At 42.2% G+C, this 23078-nt stretch overlaps 1 protein-coding gene across 1 annotated transcript in view; it reads left to right on the top strand.

The window, feature by feature from the left end:
• Positions 1-23078, top strand: part of Scfd2 (sec1 family domain containing 2) — a 323711-nt gene that overhangs the window by 97503 nt on the left and 203130 nt on the right. Inside the window, exon 5 of the mRNA XM_059276011.1 lies at positions 21799-22048. Within this exon, the coding sequence (XP_059131994.1) occupies positions 21799-22048 (250 nt within the window). The remainder of the gene's footprint in view (positions 1-21798; positions 22049-23078) is intronic.

Genomic DNA, 23078 nt, shown 5'->3' with positions numbered 1-23078 from the left:
AACAGTTGGTGGGGAAGATGAGAGGCATTAAGGACGGACTTGGAGGGGGTGGAATTGAAAGACAGGTTTTGAAGGAAGGAGAAACTCAGCCTATAATCTGGGCATAATAGAGCCGTCTCACAGGGCCGTAGTAAAGATCAAATGAGTGTGTGTGTGTGTGTGTGTGTGTGTGTGTGTGAGTGTGTGTGTGTGTGTGTGTGTGTGTGTGTGTATGTGTGTGTGTGTTTAACATGCCTGGCATGCAGTCACTTCTTATGATCACTACTAGGACAAAGGATGGGAAAATGCCAATGGTGGGGGAGTTCCACCTTGTTCACTTACTTGCCTAGCAGAGTCTCCCTCTTGATGATTTTGTGTTAATAGCTGGTTTGCAGTTTTTGTGCTTTCCCGGAGTTGTTCATGCTGTGCTTGAAGGAGGTCAGGCTATCACAGAAGGAAAATAAACTTAATTAACTTGGAGCCAGTTTTATTGAATTTTATATATAATGCTTTTATTTTGAAAATTATTCATTTGTTGTGAATTAACCTTAGAAAGAAGTTTAATTAAGAAAGCCTAACAGTCTCATTTATAGATTGTAATCACAGTTAAATTGAAATAATTCAAGTAGTGGTGTGTGTGTATGTGTGTGTGTGTGTGTGTGTGTGTGTGTGTGTACATGCACATGAATGCTTTTCATTACTCCAAATGGGGAGAATTCCATTTTATTTCCGACTGTGAACGAACTTTTTAAGAAGCATCCTTGATGCTTTGTTATTGTTGATTTGGATATGTGGGGGCTGCTGAGTGGAGACAGCCTCCCCACCCTTTCCTCCTGGAGAGAGGCAGTCAATGTTTTAGACTCCATAGTTCTTGTGCAGGACTGTGTTGGGCACTGAGGGACATTTAGTGCTGTGGGCCCCCCTTTTACCTCCAATGCTAATAATTGCTATAAAGCTCATCCTCTGTGTCAGCCAAACCATTTCCACTTCCTGATGCTCATAAAGGCTCAGGATCACCCAGTAGAAAAGCTCTACTTTAACATCCCAGTACCAATCTTTTCTTGAAGGTGCAACATATAAAGGCTCATCCTTGGAGACCTAAGCTCTACATTACCTCCTCTCTAAAGACCTTTGGCTTCCATCTAGAACCCATTCCCCCTCTCTATCCCTTCACAGCACCTGTTAACAGCTTTGCTAGCCAGCTCCCATGTGCAGAAGTTCCCACAACTACCCAAACAGCAGCAGCATCTGGAGACATAATGCTTCAATATCTGAACCTGTTGGGGACATTTCACATTCATCCCTGTTAGCAGCTTACCCTTTCTAGCTAATTACAATCTGGGAAAGGCACTGGTTACATCGGAAATGCTGATGGGATTGACTAAGTCTGTCTTTGATCAGGTGTTTACATTTCACGAATGTTCTGGGCTGCATTGTCATGCAGACATGAAGGGCAAGGCTCTACTGTTAGACCATTTGTGGATGCCAGGTGGAAACCAGTACAACTTTATCCTTAAACGTGCTGTCAGGTACCTACTAACTAGTCTCTGCCATCCTAAACACCAGGATGTACAGAAGGTAGAAATTTATACAGGATATCAGACCAGGCTTGTTCTTCTTGTAATCCTACTAAATGTTAGTTTTCATTTCTCAAGTTTCAGAAAATATTTTGTTTGGCTTTCCAAAAAGAAAAATTTGATCCATCTCCTACCTTATGCCATCCATGGAGGCAAACTGCAAGGTGGCAGTGCTCTGAACCAGTCATCTGTCTCCTCTTCACACGTGTTCTGAGCGGGAAGGAAAGACAAGTGTAGACAGCCTGTGTGAATCCCATTCATGGTGCTTTTCAGTCAGTGGAGGACTGATTCCATAGAGTCAATGCTAGATAAGATGGAAAGATTCACAAGTACAGAATTGTACAAACCCACAAAACGACTCACATTAAAATGCTGTTCACTCTTATTACACATACAGGGGAAAGGTAAATTTAGTAGTATTTTAGTTATATTTTAACAATTTGGATTACATGTTTTTTGTATTAAGTGAATTTGTACATCCAGCATTTTCATTTCTAAAGACAGGAAACTCAAAAACTTGAAGCAAGCTATAATGTATCTTATTACATAGTTTGAAGAAAAAATATATTTCTTTTCTAATAATATTTACTCTTAAGTGGAAAAGTTATTAACTCTAAGAGTGATTTAAACGTTTCTCTGTTTGTTTAGGGCAGCTTATGAGTTTCTATATTTCAGTTTAAACTTCTGTGAAATCCCATGGAAATGGCTAAAATATGCAGCCATTGTGGGGGAGGTGTTATCTGGAGTCAGCAGAATAGGAAACCCCAGAGTAAGCTGAAATCGGAGTGAGCCTGTCTGCAGTCACCATGGTCTGCAGCAAATATGCACAACGTTGTGTGTGCTGTGCTGTGCGGGCAGCAGCGTTGGCTTGGCTGATAGGAATCTTTATTATGCTCAGAACTCTCCACGCTAACTTTACTGAATAAAAGGCATTTCTTTTTACTGGGGACATAGGGTGAGACGGGGGGACTCACTGTTTCATGTCGGCAGATGTTTCTAACTTTGTGGTGAATGTACCGCACACCCCCATCGAAATCCCAGAATTCTAACAAAATGAGGAAATAAACCAATTTCAGACTTCATTAATGTGAGTCTCATTTTATTCTTCCAAATGTCTGATTTAATCATTTGATTGAAGTGGAGATGGAGAATACAGTTAATTTATTCCACCAACATTTTCAGTGTGTGTTAGTGTATACTTAGCGTTATAGTAGAAGCTAGGGACTCAAAGATAACCAGGGCTTTGACACTTTTCTTGGTGTGTGTGTGTGTGTGTGTGTGTGTGTGTGTGTGTGTGTGTGTGATGCATATGCCATGGCACATGTGTGGAAGTCAGAGGACAAGCTTGGGTGTTAGCCTTCACCTCCCACCTTGTTTGAGTCAGGCTCTCCCGTTGTTCACCACCACATAAACAAGATAACCGGCTCAGGGGCTGTCGTGGGTCCTCCTGTGTCCACCCCGCATCATGCCGTAGGAGTGAAGGGTTGCAGATTCATACACGCAACCACATCTGGCTTTACATTGGTTCTAGGGATTGAAGCTTTGGTCCTTATGCTTGCTCAGCAAATGCTTTATCCGCTCCATCTTCTCAGCCCAGTGCTTTGACTGTTGATTCCATTGTGTCCGTCTGCTGTTGGTGAGACATTTGCAACATTAGAATGCTAGTTTCTTCGTGTGTGATTCATGTTAATTTTCTCTTCAGACTTTTGTATGTATGGTCCTTTCCTCCTCTTCTTCCTCCTCCTCTTTTTATTTTTAATACTTTTTTTTTTTAGTTTTGTAATGTTTAATTCTGGATTTTTTTAAATGTTCACCCTACTTGGTACATCCTGTATCTGGTGTTGTACATCCTGTGTCCGGTGTTTTATGCTTTTAACCAATCCTAAAAATTTACATTATTATCTTATCCAGTGTGTTTCTTCTCTATTTTTTAAATTTTGGAACTCCTATTAGAATATATTTTAGGGATAACATGCTGGCTCAGCTGGATAAGTCACTTAAAAGGCCACAGAAATATCTGAATAAAAGAGATTGAAGTTACAACAGCATGAAAATCAATAACAGAAGACTTTTTGGAAAATTAACAAATATGTGGAAATTAGACAACATGCTCCTGAACAATGAATGGGTAAAAAAATATTTTGAGACAAATGAAATTGAGCAAACACCATAATAAAAATTGTAAGACACAGCAAAAGTGGTTCTAAGAGGAAATTTTATAACAATAAACACCTATCAATCAAATAGTTCTAGGGCTCTGGCATTCTTCCTCTTATGTAATTTGCTTTTGTGGTCTCTCAGTATCTTTTTCTCATTTTCTTAGGAAATAGAGTCAATGTCAAATTTTATATGGAACTACTTTAAAGGAAATGCAGACAGAATCCTGATGTCACAGGGTGAGGGAGACGGAAAGTCATAGAGGAAAGGGAAAGCAAATCCGAAGGCCTGCATCTCTGAACTTGCCTGGCTGCACGAGGCACACCAAAGTTGTGCAGCCGTGAGGGAACTCTGAAGGGACCTGTGTATTGTCGCTGTTCCTGCCAGCGTACAGGGCCAGAGCTCTGCTGGGAATGTATCATTGAGATACATGTACATGCCTGTCTCCCCCTGGTCTCATTGTTTTTAAAGCTTGTCACAAGAACTGCTATCCATCCTTACTTGCGCTGGATCCTCTGGTGTCTCTACATGGCCAGGAAGAAATCCAGAGGCTCCATGGGATCAGTTGGGTTGGACGCAGGCATCAGGCTTCTTGCTTTGTAATGTTATACATCCGTGTCAAAGTTGTTCCCCGGGCAGCCTGAAAGAGTGGGCCGTGCTGGGATGGGGTAGTGCAGCACCTCACTGACTGAAGTATCCCATTAACCAATGGCCAGTCTTGGGGTGTGTGTGTGTGTGTGTGTGTGTGTGTGTGTAGCGGGGGAGTTGGAGGGTGTGTAAATGCATCCAGTTCACCAGCCCTCTCTAAATAGGAGCCTCCCTTTGGAGAGCAAGGTCATCAAATCGTAGTAATGGAAGTGCTAAAGCAAGCACACCCACTTTAAAGCTGCGGGCTCATCTTATTTATTTCCCACAAGAGCCTGGTGAGGAGTGAGGTACTGTGCAAGAACTTGAGACCCTGAGATTTAAATGCTGTGCAGTAGCTTGAATTATAGCCTTTGGTACCATTCCTTTACAGAAATAGGCAATCTACCTTCTAAATTTCTATCAGTGCACTTTAGAAATAGGAGAACAGTACTAAGAGCCCTTCAGTTAATTTCTGTAAAATCTCATTTGAGGAAACCCAGAAATGTTTTCTATGCCAAAATGCTTCCCAGTTACCATTAAATCAGAAATTCAGCCACCAAGGAGTCATCTTGCTTCCTCTCAGGGTGCCGCTTCGCTTTTTACATGCAGTTTTGTCTTGGAAGAGTTCGGCTTTCTAGACATCCATGTCTTAGAGGAGGAACTGCTTGATTTGCTGAGTCCAGGGAGAACCTGGTGAGTTCTGAGTAGAGACCAGAAAGGAGCAAAGCCAGAATGGAGAGCGGGGACGGTGGGCAAACTGCTGACTTCATGCTTTGCTCCTGGCCGCTGTCCCATCGTTCAGTAGATCTAGTCGGCGGCACTGCCAACTGCATTGCCGCTGGAAGACAAGACCTCATCCTGCACCCGAGCTGGAGGTCGTGAATGTGAGGAACAGTTTCTGTTCCTGAGAAGTCACTCTCCTAAGGGAGCCCAGGCCCTGGCCACTAAGGGGCCGTTCTCCTCGCTCCAGGGTAGGATGTGAAGTGCACAGAAACAGGTCTCAAGGTGGCATCTCAGCCATTGTCCTCTCACCAGGATTTTCCCACCCTCCCCAAGCGTTTGCTCTCTTAGCCTTGCCCTGAGAATCCTGGAAGTCACATTCCACACGGGCTGAAGAATTCATTATCACATTCTTCATGGCGATAACTAACGTTTATATTTTATGTTTTCAGATATCTCTTAGGTTGTCAAAACTCAAACTCATATCATTTCTGTTGCATGCTAAGATTATGGGATTGTTTCTTGGCCATATTAAAAAGCAGGCAAGGGGAGGGAGAGATGGCTTAACAGTTAGGAGCACTGGCTGCTGTTCTAAAAGACCTGGGTTTGATTCCTAACACCTACATGGTGGCTCACAACCATCTGTGGGATATTTTATAATTGGGACAGAATCTACCAATAGTTCAAGCCAAGAGTGGACACACTGAGCTGGTACCTATTACAGGAGTGTGATTTAGTGTTTCTTAGTGAGGCTTTGGAAAGTCGGACACTGACCTGCTTTTATTATTTATATTGATTCCCCTGATGATAGACAAACAGGCCTAACCTGGGGCCGACAGGACCAGCAGGAAATTTAGGTCACGGATAGTTGCATTTAAAAATTCCCAGTTCTGAGAGCTGTTCTATCGTGGTAATAGATTGATGATAACATGACACAGAGCTCTTAAATCATTAAAGGTGGCCAGATAGAGACAAATGGCTGGTGGTTTTGTTGGATGAATACTTTCCAAATCCCCCTGGTGCTCTGTGGTGCTCTCAGAAGTCCCCTGCCCCTCATTTCATGCAGCTTAAGGCTCTGCTGGCCTGTTTACAGAAAACAGCCTCTTAACTGGACAGCTCCGTTGGAGCACAGCATCACATCATTTCCCAAGAGACGGAGAAAACATTACAAAAACATACCTATCCCCCTTGAAACATCTGCGTGTTTTAAACTGAACAGCCATTGAAGTCGTTCTTTCCATCTTTCCCCAAAAATCAGGGCCTTTCCCTGTCCCCTTAGCCAAAGGTACAAGTGTCCCGGAGAGATTACTTGATGAAACCTGTAAACGTTTTATGTTTTCCTGCTCTTGCTTTGGAGAAATGCTAATTTGTAATAAGAACTCTAAGTGGATGGCTCTGTTCTTCCCAGGATGCAGGAAGCATGGCCTGGTGTAATGGCATTTTAAAAACATATTGAGGTAAAATATAATATTGAAATGTACAGCTCGATGAATTTTTACTAAGCAAAGACAGCTGTGTAATCACTACCCAGATCGGTCTGGATAGTTATCAGCAGCCCTGGAAGGCCTGCCTTCCCCCACCCCCACCCACTCCTTCTTATCATGGGGCAGGATTGCTAAAAACAGATTACTTTTCCATGGTTTCTATAATTTACATAAAGAGGATAATACAAATGTTATTTTTTTGACTTTGCAATGTGATATTTTAAGATTTATCCTTGCCCTTGCTTTCTAGTATAGATCATTCGTTCCCGCTGTGGTGTTGTATCCCATTATGTGACTGCCTTAGATTTTCCTCAGGGGCATTTTGAGGGGTGAGTTTTATTTTTGAAACAGGGTCTCACTATGTGTTCCTGGCTGGTCTAGAACTCACTGTGTAGACCTGGTAGCCTCAAACTCACAGACACCCTCCTGCATCTGCCTCTGTAGCGTGGAGACTAAAGGTGTCTGTCACCAAGCTCATCTCTGGGCATTTTTAATAGGAAAGAAAGCTTGTGGAACCTGGTTTTTCAGACAGAGTTTCTCTGTGTAGCTTTGTGCCTTTCCTGGAACTCACTTTGTAGACCAGGCTGGCCACGAACTCACAGAGATCTGCCTACCTCTGCCTCCTGAGTGCTGAGATTAAAAGTGTGCGCCACCACCACCCGGCCTGCTCTTGACTCTTTCTCATGCCATTATTTTTATCATTCTAGCCCTGTACTTAATTAAACATCCCCCTTTCTAAACATTCTGTCCTGTCTGCCATTTCCTCTGAACCACCTCCTTCTATGATCCTTTATGTAAAAATTTTAAAATAGTTCTGAAACCTTCTCCATTATCAGCCCGTCAGCACACTGTGTTGGCATGAGAGTCAAGGTGCTTCCCAGTCCAATGGTGACACTACCTTCAATGCTCCTGCCTTGGTTCAGGCCTCAGCGTTCCTCACTTGCATTGTTGAATTTGCTCCTATCTTTCTGTTTCTACCCCCTCTCTCCATGCTCTGTTCTCTTCCCTGCACCCTGAGTGATAATCTTTAAAACAGATCAGATCACAGCAATTTTCTCCTCAAAATTCCTGTGAATTCTATCTCAGAAGAAAAGCAAAAGTTCTAGCAACCAGCTGGCTAAGCAGTCCTGCGGTATCTGCTCTTTCTCCTCATCTCTCACCATCCTTCCACTTCCCTGCCTAAGAGCACTGAGCCTGTCCAGACAGCTTGGGCCTCATTGGTATGACTCATTTGAAGTGAGACACTGATGCAATGGACCAGGTAAAATTTATTATGGAAAGAAATCAAATAAGGTACACTCACGAAACAGAAGAGTAGACACCACTGCTAATCCAGCTGTTGTCCTGATGTTCTGCCCAAGAGCGATGAGAACTAACTACAAGCTGTTGCTTGCTCCTGATCCAACCACCCAAAAGAGAGCACTTGACTCCTCTCCCTCAGCTCTTCAGCAGTCATGTATGCAGACAAGATCACACCCTAAGGCCTGTTACCCCAAAGCCATTGACTGAATGGATCGAATTTCCACAACACCTCCCCTTTTTTGTCTAAATAAGAAGGTTCTAATCCTAATACAAAACTATACACAATAGGAACAATTATCAAGTATTGTTCAGAAGAAAGAAAAAGGTAATAACATAAAAAAGGAACTACAATCTACAAGAACAACATCAAGCAAGAAACACGTTCTAAATGTCCAGACTATAGGTAATCGGCAAGTTACAGAGATTAATCCAATAGCTGTCCTATCCCGAAGAGTCTAAGTCTTGTACATAATATGACCTTAGCTAAGCTATGAGAGGATAGAAACTGTCACTGTCTAGTCTTCAACCCCATCCAAGACCTGAGGAGGAAAATAATATTACCTGAGCAAGCAGGAAGTTCAAGCAAGCAGCTTCCTAAAAATGCATGAAATGACAGAAACAGCTGGCTGCCTGGACAGTCACCCAATGTTTCTCTGAAGTATTGGGGCATCCAACTTTGGCTATAGGTGTAGAATATCTGACAGAGCATTTTCAGAAACAAGAAAATTTGAAAGACTGTCCTGTCCTGGCTTGGCAAGGTCTAGCAGTCACTTTTCCTTGTGTCCTTCCCACAAACACTCATCCTGCTTCTTCCCATTTTAGGCTCCTGCCATAGTCATAGTTGAAATGAGCTGCTTTTAGAGATCATTGCTATCCTGTTTTCTGACTTCAGAATTAGGCTCCTTTTTGTGCATATCTCTTCAGTGCATCACATTCTTTTTCACATACTGATAAGCACACAGTGAACACTGTGCATTTATTCATTTATTTATTTCATTTTGTTTATTCATTGTGTGTGTATGAGAGAGAGGGGGTTCAGGAGGGGAAGGGAGGAAGAGATAGAGCATGTACCATGGCACACTTGTAGAGGTCAGAGCACAACTTGTGGGAATAGGTTATCTCTTTTCACCATGTGGGTTCAAGAGATCAAATGTGAACCATCAGGCTTGGTAGCAAGTGTGTTTCCATATTGAATTATCTTGCTGACTTGACATGTAGAACTCTGTGCTGTTTATAAAGCACAAGTTGTATGTTGTTATATGATAGAACTCAGAACCAGATCTATCTTCTGTCTGAGGGGCTTTTGAATGACTCTAGCTGCTTGTAACTAGGGCTAGGGAGTGAGGTAAACATGGCATAGTCACAGTCCACTTTAATGTTTAAATCCAGAACCACCTTGATTAAGGTTCTACAGCTAGTCATGTGCCTTGCCAAGGGGCTCTAGGGAATCCTAGGTCAATGTCTCACCTCTGCCGGCTTATATTCATCTCCTGCTGCCCTTAACGTTATCATTCATCTGTTGTCTCATGAGTCGGTCTCCTTTGACTGTTTGTTTTAGCTCAACTCATTGGAGAAAACTTCCTTTCCCAAGGGTCTAGATTCTCTTTTCCCACAAACTTTGCTCTCTCTGTGACTGGGGAACACTGGAGAAGAAATGTGGGCTGGACAGTGGTAGGCTAGATCCCAGTTCAGGGTTGAGAGGACGGCCTGGTCGGTAAAGTACTTGCTGCACAAGCATGAGGATCTGAGTTTGGAGCCCTATGACCCATGTGAAAAGCTGGCCTTCCTTCTAATTCCACCATGGGGGAGGCAGAAATACTTGCATCCCTAGAGATTTGCTAGTCAGTCAATCTGGCCAGTCAGCAAGGTCCAAGTTAAGTGAGAGACCCTGTTTTTTGTTTTGTTTTGTTTAAAAAAAAAAAGAAAGAAGGAAAAGAAAAGCAGGGGGGTGGGGTGGTCAGAGAATGATTGAGGAAGACAACGGCCACTTCTTGCCTCCAAGTCCACATGCACTGGCACACAGATGTGCACACATACAAGTATATACACATGCATCTGCCATACACACAAACCAGCTCATACCTGACATCCTGGATCTTCTGAAATAGTACTACCTATGATTTAGGGCAATTAGGAGGACTGAAATAGTCTACATTTGTATGCTTATTTTATGGTTTTTTTTTTTTTCTCTTAGAAGGCTACTGGAGATGGGTAATGAAGTTCAGGGTAAAAGGACCTAAGAAGACCTAAAAGCATCTCTAGGATCATAAACTGAACACATTTAACTCAAAACCAGAGGTTAGGAAAGATAGTATTTGAGTTGAAGCTTGAGACCAACTGAAGAAAAAGGAAAAGTACATTCTATACAAAGAGATAAGCTTGTGTAAACACAGAGAGGCAAGTGGAAGTGGGTGAGAAGGTTAAACCACAATCTGTGAGGAAAAGATTCATGATGGATGGGCTGAACAGTTCATTAGGGCCAAGAAGGTAAAAGGCATGCATACCATTAAATAAGTCTAAGAACTCCGTGTTTTTATCATAGAATGAGTTAGCTCATGGCTGGGAGGAGTGATAGTTGCAACGTGGGCAGCAGGAGAAGGAACAGAGGAGACAGGCTGCAGACATAAACTCATCAGCACTCACTGACTGATTTGATGTGGCAGGGACAAGGGAGAACTCCAGTACAGGCTGAATTTCTAACTTGGGAGGACGATGGCACCACACAGCAGCTTAGGGACAGAACCCCAAGAGCAGGTCGGAAGGCGTGTTTAACTCAAAACCAGAGTGAGGTTAGAGATGATAGTGCTTGAGCTGGAGCTTGAGAGCAAATGAGGAAAAGGAGAAGCACATTGTGTATAGAGAGATGAGCACGTGCAGACACAGGGGCCAATGGAAATGGTTCAGAAGGTTATACCACAGTGTGTGAGGGAAAGAGTTTAGCTGTAGATCTGTTGAATTAAATTTGCTGGTTACGTGTCCAATAGGCTGTTGGCTGGGTTTGCAGCAGGGTGGAGGGAGAGGGAGGGAGTAGGAATTAGAGTAGAGCTGATGCATTTGTCAATATAGAGCTGATACCTCTGTCAATTTTAATAGTTAACAGTCAGTGGTAGAGTACTGAACTAAAAGACGCCACACAGTGACTTGAGTAGGATTCTTTATTTCACTTTTGTGCTGTAGTCTAGAAAGAGTCGAGTGGCCCATTATAGATGCCACCCAACTAATGGGATCCATGGATGAACAAATGACATTGAAATCAACCTGGAAACTTGTTAGAGAGACAGCCTCACCAGGCTCTGTCTCAGACCTGACGAATTTAGCAGGAGTCCCAGATTGTTTATATACATGTTGCATTTGAGAAACTCTGACCCAGGAAATCCATTTTCTTTTTATCTTATTGCTTGGCCCTCTTCTCTAAGAACGTGGCGACAGATGGCTTACCATTTAAGTTATGAGGAAGGGAAAAAGAATAGAGAAGATGAATTTTCTTTAGAATGTTACTCAAATTATTACATATAATATTGACTGTGTTGGTTGTTAAAACAGAAAATTTAAAAATTTCCATTTGTTACCTTAAAATTATAAGTCCAACCACCTATTGTGGCGCACGCCTTTAATCCCAGCACTTGGCAAGCAGAGGCAGGTGGATCTCTGTGAGTTCGAGGCCAGTCTGGTCTACACAGTTAGTCCCAGGACAGCAGTAACTATTTTTTTAAAAACAACAACAACAACAACAACAACAACAAAAAACAATAAGTGAGAATGTCATTGGTTTGTGTTATGTTTTCAAATTTTAAATCTCTGCTGATAGAAACTGGCCAGACACTCATTTGTCCCCGTTTACTGGCTGCCAGATGCCACTTTGGAGAGAGTGTAAGAACAGAGTCCTTGGAAAAGGAATGTTAGACAGCTCTTCCAGATGTTTGTGGATATTATTTTTGATACCATATTTAAACTCTGTAAATACTGACTTCTTGAAGTTGCAATGTAGAATTGGAAGACATATCAATGAGATCAGCAGTTAAGAGCACTGGCTGCTCTTCCAGAGGATCCAGGTTCAATTCCCAGCACCAATATGGCAGCTCACAACTGTCTGTAACTATAGTTCTAGGGGTTACCAACACCCTCACACAGACATGAATACAGGCAAAACACCAATGCACAGAAAATAAAATTAGATAAAAGTCTTTTTTAAACAATAAAATAGCCGGACGGTAGTGGTCCATGCCTTTAATCCCAGCACTTGGGAGGCAGAGCCAGGTGGATCTTTGTGAGTTCGAGGCCAGCCTGGTCTACAGAGCAAAATCCAGGAAAGGCACAAAGCTACACAGAGAAACCCTGTCTCGAAAAATAAAACAAAAATAAATAAAAATAAAATAAATTAAAATAAAACCACTGGCCTTTATTTGGATGGACTTTTTTTTTACTCCTATGCCTGATTTTAGAAGCTTTGGTTCCCTAACAGTTATAGATCTTACAAATGTTCATACATTTTATTGTGCAGTTTTGAAAAACAAAATTCACATTTTAATGTCACCACTGACTGATCAGAAAAAATCTGTAAGAATAGAGAATCTGGCAATAGCAGGTAGATGGTTTCCAAAGTTGGAAGTTCCCTTAGAAGCTAAGAGCTTTATCAGTTGTTTTCCTTTTGTTGTTGTTTTTCCCCTTGATTCAAGGTCTTGCTGGAGCCCACACTGGTCTTGTACTTGCTGTGTGTTGTAGGCCAGTTTTAGATTTGCATTACTCCTGCCTCAGCTTCATAGGAACTGGCATTATAGGCATCTGCCACCATACCCAGCACTTCACTTGATCAGTTGTTTGCCAAATGCCCCAGTCTTTTGTGTGTGTGTGTGTGTGTGTGTGTGTGTGTGTGTGTGTGTTTTACTAGATAATATTTTTATTCGAAGTTTACAAAGCAAAATACTAACCATAGACATTATTTTTTTTCTTTTTTCTTTCTTTTTTTTTTTTGGCCATTCAATTCTTTATTAGACCATCAGGTATTTTAGACAGACACAGTATCACAGCTTCACAGAGTTAAACAAATGCAACATAAACAAAAGTAACACACCTTAAAATAGTATTCTACAACAGAGAAAGAACAAAAGAAAAAAATCCTGCATTGTTACAGGGTTTTACACAATGTTGAATGCTTTCTATATTCTTGGAGGAGGTCTGGCTGGGTGGCATGGATTCTCCCATGAAGTTTGGTTACTGCGTCGTAATTTGGCTTTTTTTTTTTTTTAGTGACTAATGCCTTTTATTGAAGGAGGGAGGAGGTCTTAGTAAGTGCCATCTCTGTCATTATTCCAAGAACAACGGTATTGCTCAAGACCAGCGATTAGTTCAGTTCCCACTTCATCTTTTGCAAAACGCTTTGCCTAGAGAAAAGTCATTGTACAAAAGGGCTGGCTTATGCACTGTTTTCATTTTGTCATATACACTGTTAAAAATATGGTTGAAGTCTCTCTTCCTTTTCCTCCACTCCCCTACTTCCTGCTTGAGTCTTTCAAGGACTGAGATTACAGGTGTTTATTACCCAGTCCAAGTCCATCAATTTTAACTCACCGTACATTTATGTTGTTAGTGCCATTGTGTACTCAAATAAGGCAAGGAATGCCTTGGTATTATTCTAAAAGTATGTTTGAACTCCTGGTCCTCTTGAAAGAGACTCTGGGACCTCAGGAGTCTCTGGATCTCACTTAGAAAGCCTGTATAATCATGTACCTGATGAGTGTTGGCTTCTTAGATGTCATGATTCAGGGCTGACTAGTAACAGACAAATTACATGAGTTTGAATTCTGGTCACTCTATGCCTTTCCTTTCTATCATTTCCCTGAAGACTCTCACTGTTCCCTAAGGACAGAGATGAAATGAATACCATTGAGGTATCTATTCATGCTGGCTCTTGCTTGTCCATCTAATCATTTGACAATTGTTTTATTGATTCCTATGTTTTAGTTCATTTTGTGCTAATACAATGGAATAATTAGCCTTGGGTAAGATAATGAGTAGAATTTGGTACAGGTTCAAAGTTATGGAGCCTGCAAAGTCTGGTACCAGGTATTAGCATCTGTGAAGGGCCTTTTTGCTGCATCATGCTGTGATGGACTTGCAAGAGCCAGGTGTGAGCCTTTTATAATGGCATTAGTCTCACTCCTGAGGGGGTTAGTCTTACAACACAACCTCTTAAAGACCTCGCCCCTAGTACTAATATACTGGCAATTAAGTTCTGGCATGAGTTTTAGAGAAGACAAACATTTAAACTATCACACCCTATCACAAGCAAGTTTCTCAGTGAGAGCTATATGCTCTAATATGGAGCTTCTCATTTTCTACCTCACAGACCTCTTACATTAATTTCTTATTGCTGCTGTAGCAAAGGACATCAAACTTCAAAACACACATTTATTAATTTGTAATTCTGGAGATCTTATTGAATTAGCATGAAATGTTATCAGGATGTATTCCTCTCCAGAGGTTGTTTCCTTGTCCTTCCCAGTTCCCATGGGCCTCTGTATTCTTGGCTTATGGATTCTCTCCTCAATCTTCAGGGACAATATTATTGCATCTGTGAATCATCTCCTCTCTGGCCATAGCTGGGAAAAGCCCCCACCTTTAAGAAGTCCTGTGATTAGGTTGGACCTACTCAAATAATGTAGGATCATTGCCACATCTCAAGATCTGTAGTGTTAGAGCTTGACCTTACAATGCCCGCACAGGCTCTTGTTTTCATGATGAGGCCTCAGCTTGTGGTGCTGTTTGAAAATTGTGGAACCTTTAGGACATAGAGCCTGGTTGGAAGAAGACACTAGGGGTGGGCCTCTGAAGGTTATAACTACCATGGGTTCCAACCTGCCTTCGTAGCTTTCTGTCTGCTTAGTGTGACTAGCCTATCACAGAAGCTCCTGCTGTAGGGTTGCTGCTATGATAAACCTGACTGTAGTTCTAGTTAGGCCTTTTACCTGGTTTTCAGAAGTGTGGAGGAATTTGTAGATATAGGCTAGAGAAACTCCAAGATGCTATAAACTTCTCTATTTTCTTATGTTGAGATGTGTGTGTGTGTGTGTGTGTGTGTGAGAGAGAGAGAGAGAGAGAGAGAGAGAGAGAGAGAGAGAGAGAGAGAGAGAGAGTTAGTTGTATATATGTATGAGTGTGTGCTCATGTGTCAGAACCTGAGGAAGCCCTGCATTCCTTAGAACAGTAGTTACAGGTGGTTGTGAGCCATCTGATTTGGGTGCTGGGAACCAATTTCAGGTTCTCTGGAAAAGCAGCAAGTGCTCTTAAACCACAGAGTTATCTCTCTAGTCCCTGTATGAATGTGTGCTCATGTGTCAGAACCTGAGGAAGCCCTGCATTCCTTAGAACAGTAGTTACAGGTGGTTGTGAGCCATCTGATTTGGGTGCTGGAAACCAATTTCAGGTTCTCTGGAAAAGGAGCAAGTGCTCTTAAACCACAGAGTTATCTCTCTAGTCCCTGGAAGCTTTTCTTTTTTTTTTTTTTTTTTGGTTTTTCGAGACAGGGTTTCTCTGTGTAGCTTTGCGCCTGTCCTGGAACTCACTTGGTAGCCCAGGCTGGCCTCGAACTCACAGAGATCCGCCTGGCTCTGCCTCCCGAGTGCTGGGATTAAAGGCGTGCGCCACCACCGCCCGGCTGGAAGCTTTTCTTAATGGAGTGTTCTGATGGGCGCCCAGAAGACCAGACTACCAATAGAAATGCAGAAGGTAAAGATTGCTCATGAAGTTTAAGATGGGAATGTGGACCCTATTGGGATTTAGGCCTTCTGGCAAATAATCTGGCTATATTTTGCCATGTCCTGAAAACTTGAGTATGAACACATTGAGGAAATAATGGACTAATTTATTTGGGAGATAAAGATTTCAAAGCATAATGTTCATGCTGTGGCATGGTTATTGTTTGCTACTTTTTGCCTGGTTTATAGTGAGAATCCGAACCAAAAACAGAACAGAACGATTTTAAAAACATGGCACCTGGCAAGCAAAAGAACATAAGTGTAATTACAGTTGTGGGCACAGGTAATGCAGCTATAACTGTGAGGCTTTACTACATTAGAGAGAAGTGCATATTTTGCACTGGGGAAATACGGAATGTTTCTAGGGCAAGACCTCATATATTGAAAGCCCCAGGTTGCTGAGTGTTTGTGCATCTGGACCTTGGAAAATGTTTCTTTGGGAAGCCCATTTCTTTTTTGAACCAGGCATAATAGTTTATGGTTTGACTGGAATGTCCCCAACAGACTCCTGCTTCAGATCTGGATCTTCAGCTCATGGCACTATTTGAAGGCAATGCAGCTAGTGTTAGCAGAAGTAGGTCACTAGGAATAGGTTATACGTGCCCCTAGTCCAGCCCAAGTTCCTCCTTTCTGTCTGCCATGATGTGAACAGCCTTTGTGTCAGGCTGCTGCCAGGGACTGAGCTGCTCCTGCTGTCACGCTTTCTCACACACCAAACATGGAAACCTCTCTGCAACTATCAGCTGTAATAACTGTCCTCTCTTGTGCCGTTTCTGGACGGCCTTTTGATTGTAGTGATGGAAGTGACTACCACACAGTCTTCGTCATTCATCACATCTGCAAAGTCTGCCCCATGTGGTAACCTAGTCACTGACTCCAGGAAGTGGGGCATTGTTCTGCCTAGCCTACGTTCTTGGTAGATGTACATGAAATATTTATTGAAGGAAGGATCCTACCCTATAATTCATTTCTTAGAGCTTTGTTCCTCCCTCATGTTGGATGTGGGCTCTTTAAAACTCAGTTGGCATGTGCCTCTATCAGGATTTGGGTGTTTCCAAAGCAAATGTAGATTCCTCTGTTGAGAACTTTCTTATGATGTGGCTGTTTATTCCTTCTTCCACTCATCTCTGAGTCCCTTGTAGCCTGTGTCTCACTTTGTTCTTTGTTGTATAAAATTACTTTTACAATTAGTTAAATGATGTACTTATTTATGTTTGTATCTATGTGCACAATGTGTTGATATTTGGGCATATCAATGAATTATTTTACATTTTTACATTGTGCCTGAATTGTACAAAAGGAAATTCAGATTCTTTCAAAATTGTCCAAAATAACAGATTGGTTTTAATTCTGGCCGGTACTGTTTGGAGACAGGAGGTATTTGGGCCCTTTTCAAAGACGCCCATTGTAATATCTCACCAGCCTGCACACACTGACTGAGGATTGCTGAGAGGAGTTTTCTGCTAGTGGCTCAGAGTTCCACTGAGTGTCTGCAGGTTCTGTTCTCCGATGAGCAGGTGTGGGGCCAGCCTGGGCCAGCCTGCTGCCATATGGAGTATGGTCCTCATGCCAGAACAGAGGCCAGCTCTTGACTTCACAGTCAGCTTTTCTAAGGGCATGCCTTTTAAAGAGGGCCTTTGTATGGAGTTGCTGGGGACTGATTCAAGAAAAACAAGAACCCAGACTACAGAAATAACAAGGTGCTTTGTCACCCTAGCCACAGCTCAGGTCCTCTACCTCCTACTAGTAGGTCTGCTCATGTAAAGGTGAATGGGAAACTTAATCCCAGTTGCTTTACAAAGAAGCCATTTTTTAAAGCCCTCCACCTCAGCTATGGTCTGCTGTGCTCGTCACTTTCAATAGCAGCATTTTGTAACGTTTGATTTTCTTTGGCCTTTCACTGGCTGTTGAAGTCCCATGATAGAATCTTACACTCCATGTTTGTAGACTGTCCCTCTTGCCTCTGAGACTGCCAATGTCCTTTCCTGGAACATGTGCCATTCCCATACCAGCTTTCTTAACTAGTCCTTGTGGGTAGAAAAGGAGATCATAGGGCACTGGGTGGTGGTAACGGAATAAGATGCCACATGCCAGGCATTGCTATGTGACTCACTTCTGTTATTAAGTTCACAGAACAACCTGGTGAAGTATGGCCGTTATTGTATATTCCTGAAGGATATCAAATGTGTTCTGCAAAGTTAGCCCTCAGAAGACAGAGTTATGTTTGAGTCTATATAAAGACTACCCTGTTGTGGGGGGGTTACTTCATTTTTGAAGCAGAGTGGTTGAAGCAATTTGTGCCAGTGTTATATAAATGCATGCCTGTGTAATGGGGCTACCCAATAGTCAGGCATTTTTATTTCCAAAATGGGGAAGTTGAGATGTGGAATATTAGACGGTCTCCCTAAGGTCATACAGCCTATGACACAGATCCTTTCAAATGCTACATTCACACATTGCTGTTACTCCTGTTGAAGTTATTTCTTTTGCTTTAAGAAGGCTTCAATCTGGGGAGTCTCTGATCTTCCTCTGAGGAGAAACAGGCATCAAAAACTGGCCAACAAGCTAGCAAAGATGGTCAGTGGTTAAGAGTGCTGGCTGCTTTTCTGGAGGACTCAAGTTCTGTTGCTAGCCCCTAGGTCAGGTGGCTGAGTCACCTCTAACTTCAGGGAACCCACCTCCCTCTTTAAACAGGTTCTAGGGATTGAACTTGGGCTCTTGTATTGACTGAGCTGTCCTCTAGCCCTAGCTCAGCCACAGTTATGACAACATGAACAGATGGATGTTTTTGTGTACTTTAGGTTATATTAAAATGCTAATTTATGTTGTTTTTAAAATTATCCCGATGGTGGTCATCTGGGAAGTCTTGCAATTGGCTCGTGGGTCCTTTTGACACATTCCTAATCTCTTTGTGTGGGGGTGGGTGGGTAGGGCTCTAAGATCTTCCAGGCTCATCCTGTATTTTCCTCCTATAGCCTTGGTGTCAGTCACCTCTTTGGAGATTACTGGTTTCTTTTACCAAAAGAAACCAGCAGAGACTAGATCTGGGTGTGTCCATTGCCACTGAGGTGTCGTAGTTCTTAGATCACCCCACGGAACAGAGCTGAACTACATCAGCCCACCTACTTCACACACTCTCATGTTATTTCTGAACTTCTCTGCCTGTCTGTGGTAAAGCTACTTTTTTTCTTTTTAGGGGGCAGTCTATATTTTACTGAGTAGGTAGCAGTAAGAATATGACTTACTGCCTTCTGCTGTCTATAGTAAAGTAATTGGAGAGCCTGGAATAATGTGCCTTCCTGCTCTGCCATCCTCTAGGCCAGTGGTTCTCAACCTTCCTAGTACTATGACCCTTTAACACAGTTCCTCATGTTGTGCTGACCCCAATCATAAATTTTTTTGTTGCTACTTCATAAATGTACTTTTGTTACTGTGATGAATCATAATGTAAATATTTTTAGAGATAGAGGTTTGCCAAGGGTGTCATGACCCACAAGTTGAGAATCACTGCTCTAATCAGATCATATCGTTTAGACATGGAGAGATCCTATGTTAAGGAACTACATAATAGAACAGTCAGAATTGGAATTAGGTTTTCAAAATGGGGCATTTTTATTTTCCCATAATTCTCACATCTTTATAACTGCCCACTGCTTTTGGCTTTGTATCAAACCAACTAACTATTGCCTTCTTGGGATGATTGAAGCATATTTTGAATGTCATTTTGCTGGTGTGAACAATGGAAGTCATGCTTGTGTCTCTACTGAGGGATTTTTCTCTCTAGTGTATATCATAGACCAGAGAGTTGAAAATGCAGGCCTGAGGGGCAGATGCTAGCAAGTACATCTTTACAGATGAGTCCCCTGCCCTGACTCACCCTTCAGACCCATTGTCTCCAAGGCTTTCTTCTCTGCGGGTGCAGGGCTCCTGCAGGGTAGACCCATTGTATTCCACCTGACTGTTAGGAGATGGGATGGGGGGCAGTGCAGGAACCTGCTTCTTACCATCCATGAAGAAGCTGGCCATGGAGCGAGAAACAAGGAGGCAAGCTGCAGCCTCTGGGACCCTCTCTGGACCGGCCAACCACATGGCTCCTTTCCTTAAGTGACTGGGCACCTGGCAGCAGGGCACCCTAGGGGGCTCCACCCTGAGCTGTACACCAGCCCTAGGGCTCCTGCAGACCTTTCTGCTCTTGGTACTGTGAATATACTTTTACTTGGTAAACCATATCTTGTTGCCATGTGCTAGTAAAATCTCTGTCCTTTCCATTCTTATCCAATCCAAAGACTTAACACTTTATTTTTGCATAATATGCCATAAACATATAATTATATTAGAAATAAATGGTAAAAGCTGTCTCTGTATGTACAAAATAAAATTCTGAATCTTACCTTGACATGATCCGTCTGAATTTGAGCAGAAGTGGCCAGAAGAGCTCTTTTGGGGTGGCCCTTTTCTTGCAATTCCTTCAACTGTTTGCATCTATCTGCTTAAAGAAAGCATTTCTGCAGGGTTTCTCCGTTCCCATGTCCTCTTGCTATAGCATCTACCATGTGAAGAGTGATAAGATCCTGAAGTCCAGTCTCTCCACCCCCTTCCCTGCTCCCTTTTCCTCTGTAGCACTCACCATCGTATTCTGTACCACAGCATTTACTTTCTCAGTTTTTCAATCATGTTTTCCCCTTTGATAAAAACTATAAGCGTAGAGAATGTGTCTGTTCTGTTTCTCAGGACTAGAATAATACAACACATAGTAGGTGTTCAGGGCACTTATAAATGAATGATGGAGGTTTCAAGCTCTGATAACCTGACCTTTAATGTGAATATAAAAATTAGTACCTATTTACCCAAAACTTCAAGATCGGTGCTGAAGATATATGTAGTTCCTTGACACAGTAACTCCAGCAATGCAATACTCTTACCACATGTAAAGAATCCTGAAAGTATCTTAGTGTCATTTAAGAAGTTGGTACAAGAACTAAAACCATTTTTTTTAAATTTGAGGTGGTAGATTGGAGAGATATCTCAGTGGTTAGAGCACTGCCACTCTTCCAGAAGACCTTAGTTTGATTCCCAGCACCCACATGGAAGCTCACAGCTTTCTATCACTCCAGTCCCTGGGGATCAGACACCCTCTTCTGGCCTCTGTGGGCACAGCATGCACATAGTGCACACACATGTAGTAAAACACCATACACATAAAAATAAGTGAAGAAAATTTAAAAATATATTTTCAGAAGTTATGGTGAGGGCTGGAGAGATAGCTTAGCAGTTAAGAGCAGTTAAGACCTTCTTCCAGAGGTCCTGAGTTCAATTCCCAGCAACCACATGGTAGCTCACAACCATCTATAATGATATCCGGTGCCCTCTTCTGGCCTGCAGTTATATATGCAGACAGAGTACTGTATACATAATAAATAAACAAACAAACAAACAAAAGAAGTTATGGTAAATTACCTTCAAATTCACCAAAAGAAATCTTGAACCCATCCTCAGTGAAATTGCCCAGTTTGAGCCATTATTTTATTTGTCAGATTTAGCAGGGAATGGCCTATGGTTGCTATGAATATTCTTACCAATGTTTGCCAACATAGAAGATATCAGAAAGGGTATCCTGTAAGACAGTGATTCCTTTAAAGGAGTATCAGCACTCCTTTGAACATGTAAATTCTGTTAAGGAGCCTCAGCACTCATTGAATATATAGATTCTGCTAAAGGAGCGTCAGCATTCCTTTGAATAGATAATCTGCCAGGTTTGCTTTTCAAATTGTATTACTTTACATTTTCATTTAGATTTCAAGTTTTTGAAGTGCTGACATTTTCTCACAGAGCCGGGGCTCAAACCTGGGGCTTGTGTGCTATGTAAGCATTCTGCGACTGAGCTCCACGCCCTGCCTGTTGAACCACTTACACTTTATTTCTAAAAAATCACCATCTTATTTGCTCAAGGCACACTAAGATCATTATCAAAGGGCCTGTGACTTCACTTGCCATTTTATCAAACAGGTTTTTCAGAATAAAAGTTCTAATGCCAGACTTCTTGCAGTGTTCTAGCCAGGATTAATAAACACAGACATGAAAGACAGTGTGGCCAACAAGTACCATACAGATTTTGCAAGCCATCTCTGAACCAGTTGGAACCCACGTTATGTCTTTGTGGAAGGCTGACATATCTTCCTGTCCTTGCTGCTGTTTCAGAGCCTTGGGGATTCAACCATGACTGTTGTGCTGAATCAGCTGCTCCCTATGATCAAGTCCCCAAGCCAGAGAACCAGCGATGACTACGGCCCCGAGGAACTGCTAATCCTCCTCATATACATTTACTCTGTCACCGGAGAGTTCACAATGGACAAAGACCTGAGCGAAGCTGAAGAAAGGGTGAAGAAGGCCTTGGCCTGTGTCCTCTCCGAGGAGTCGGAGTTGTCGCCTTTGCTACAGAAAATCACAGGTGAGTGGGGAGCATCGTACAGAACACATATCCTTGACTAAAGAAGGCAGGCTTCTGGTAAGGACTTCAGGAGGAGGGGACCACTGTCTCCAGCCACCTGCAGGGTCAAGCTGTCTTTTCCGTAGTTTCCTTTTCTGGTAGTGATAGTGGAATGGTCTGCTAAGTGCTTATCAGAATTCATGTTTGTTAGTGTCAAAGCCTTGGTCAAACAGCAAAATATTCAGAGAAAAATTGTTTTGTAAGGTGTTACAGTGTCTTGGGATTAGAAATCACCATTTTCAGGAGTTTAATATTATTTTGAGACTGCTATACTTCATTTGAATTTTAATTAATTAGTACTATCCCAAATGACACCCTAGCCTCCCAGGAAAGTAGGCTGTGCTCGTTTGGGGAGAATCTACAATTATCAGAGACTGTAATGGTCCACCTCCAGTAAGAGCTGCGTTATCACTCATGAGAGCATCCACATGTAGTGTATTGACTCTTTCAATAGTTTATATTTGTGTAAAGCTAATTATAGTGGTATAAGTCATGCCTAGAAGTTATTGAAGCCTATACATAAAGCATGAATACTTTTAACGCAGTCCAAGTTTCCTTTCATTAATTTGCACATGTGTGTATGTATGTGTTTATGTGTATGTAGACATCCCTGCTCAGAAAAGCTCAAGCGAGGCCCATTATGCATCCTCTAGACCCCTGTGGGCCTCATTGGGGGAAGTATGGAGACATCTCTGATCCAGGCCATGGTGCTAGAGATCTTAGTGTCCCATGCATGTGTGTTTTATTTTGTGCTCACTTCTGACCTTTCCTGTGGCCGGTTATGGAGAGCAAATCCCTGATGAGCTGGAAACTTCATTCAGTTTCCACAGACGGGAAGCATTTCCTTGCCTCAAATGGAACCTGCTTGCCAGTTTATAATCTACTCAAGTAGAACTTGTGGAATTTGTTGCCATTTCGTTAAATACAACACTATCTGCCATTACGTGTGTTTGTTTGGCTGGAAATAAATATTGACTTAGAATGGTTTTAA

Source organism: Peromyscus eremicus, chromosome 10 (genome assembly GCF_949786415.1).
Source record: "Peromyscus eremicus chromosome 10, PerEre_H2_v1, whole genome shotgun sequence".
NCBI classification, from domain to species: Eukaryota; Metazoa; Chordata; class Mammalia; order Rodentia; family Cricetidae; genus Peromyscus; species Peromyscus eremicus.
This window is presented reverse-complemented; position numbering and strand designations above follow the sequence as displayed.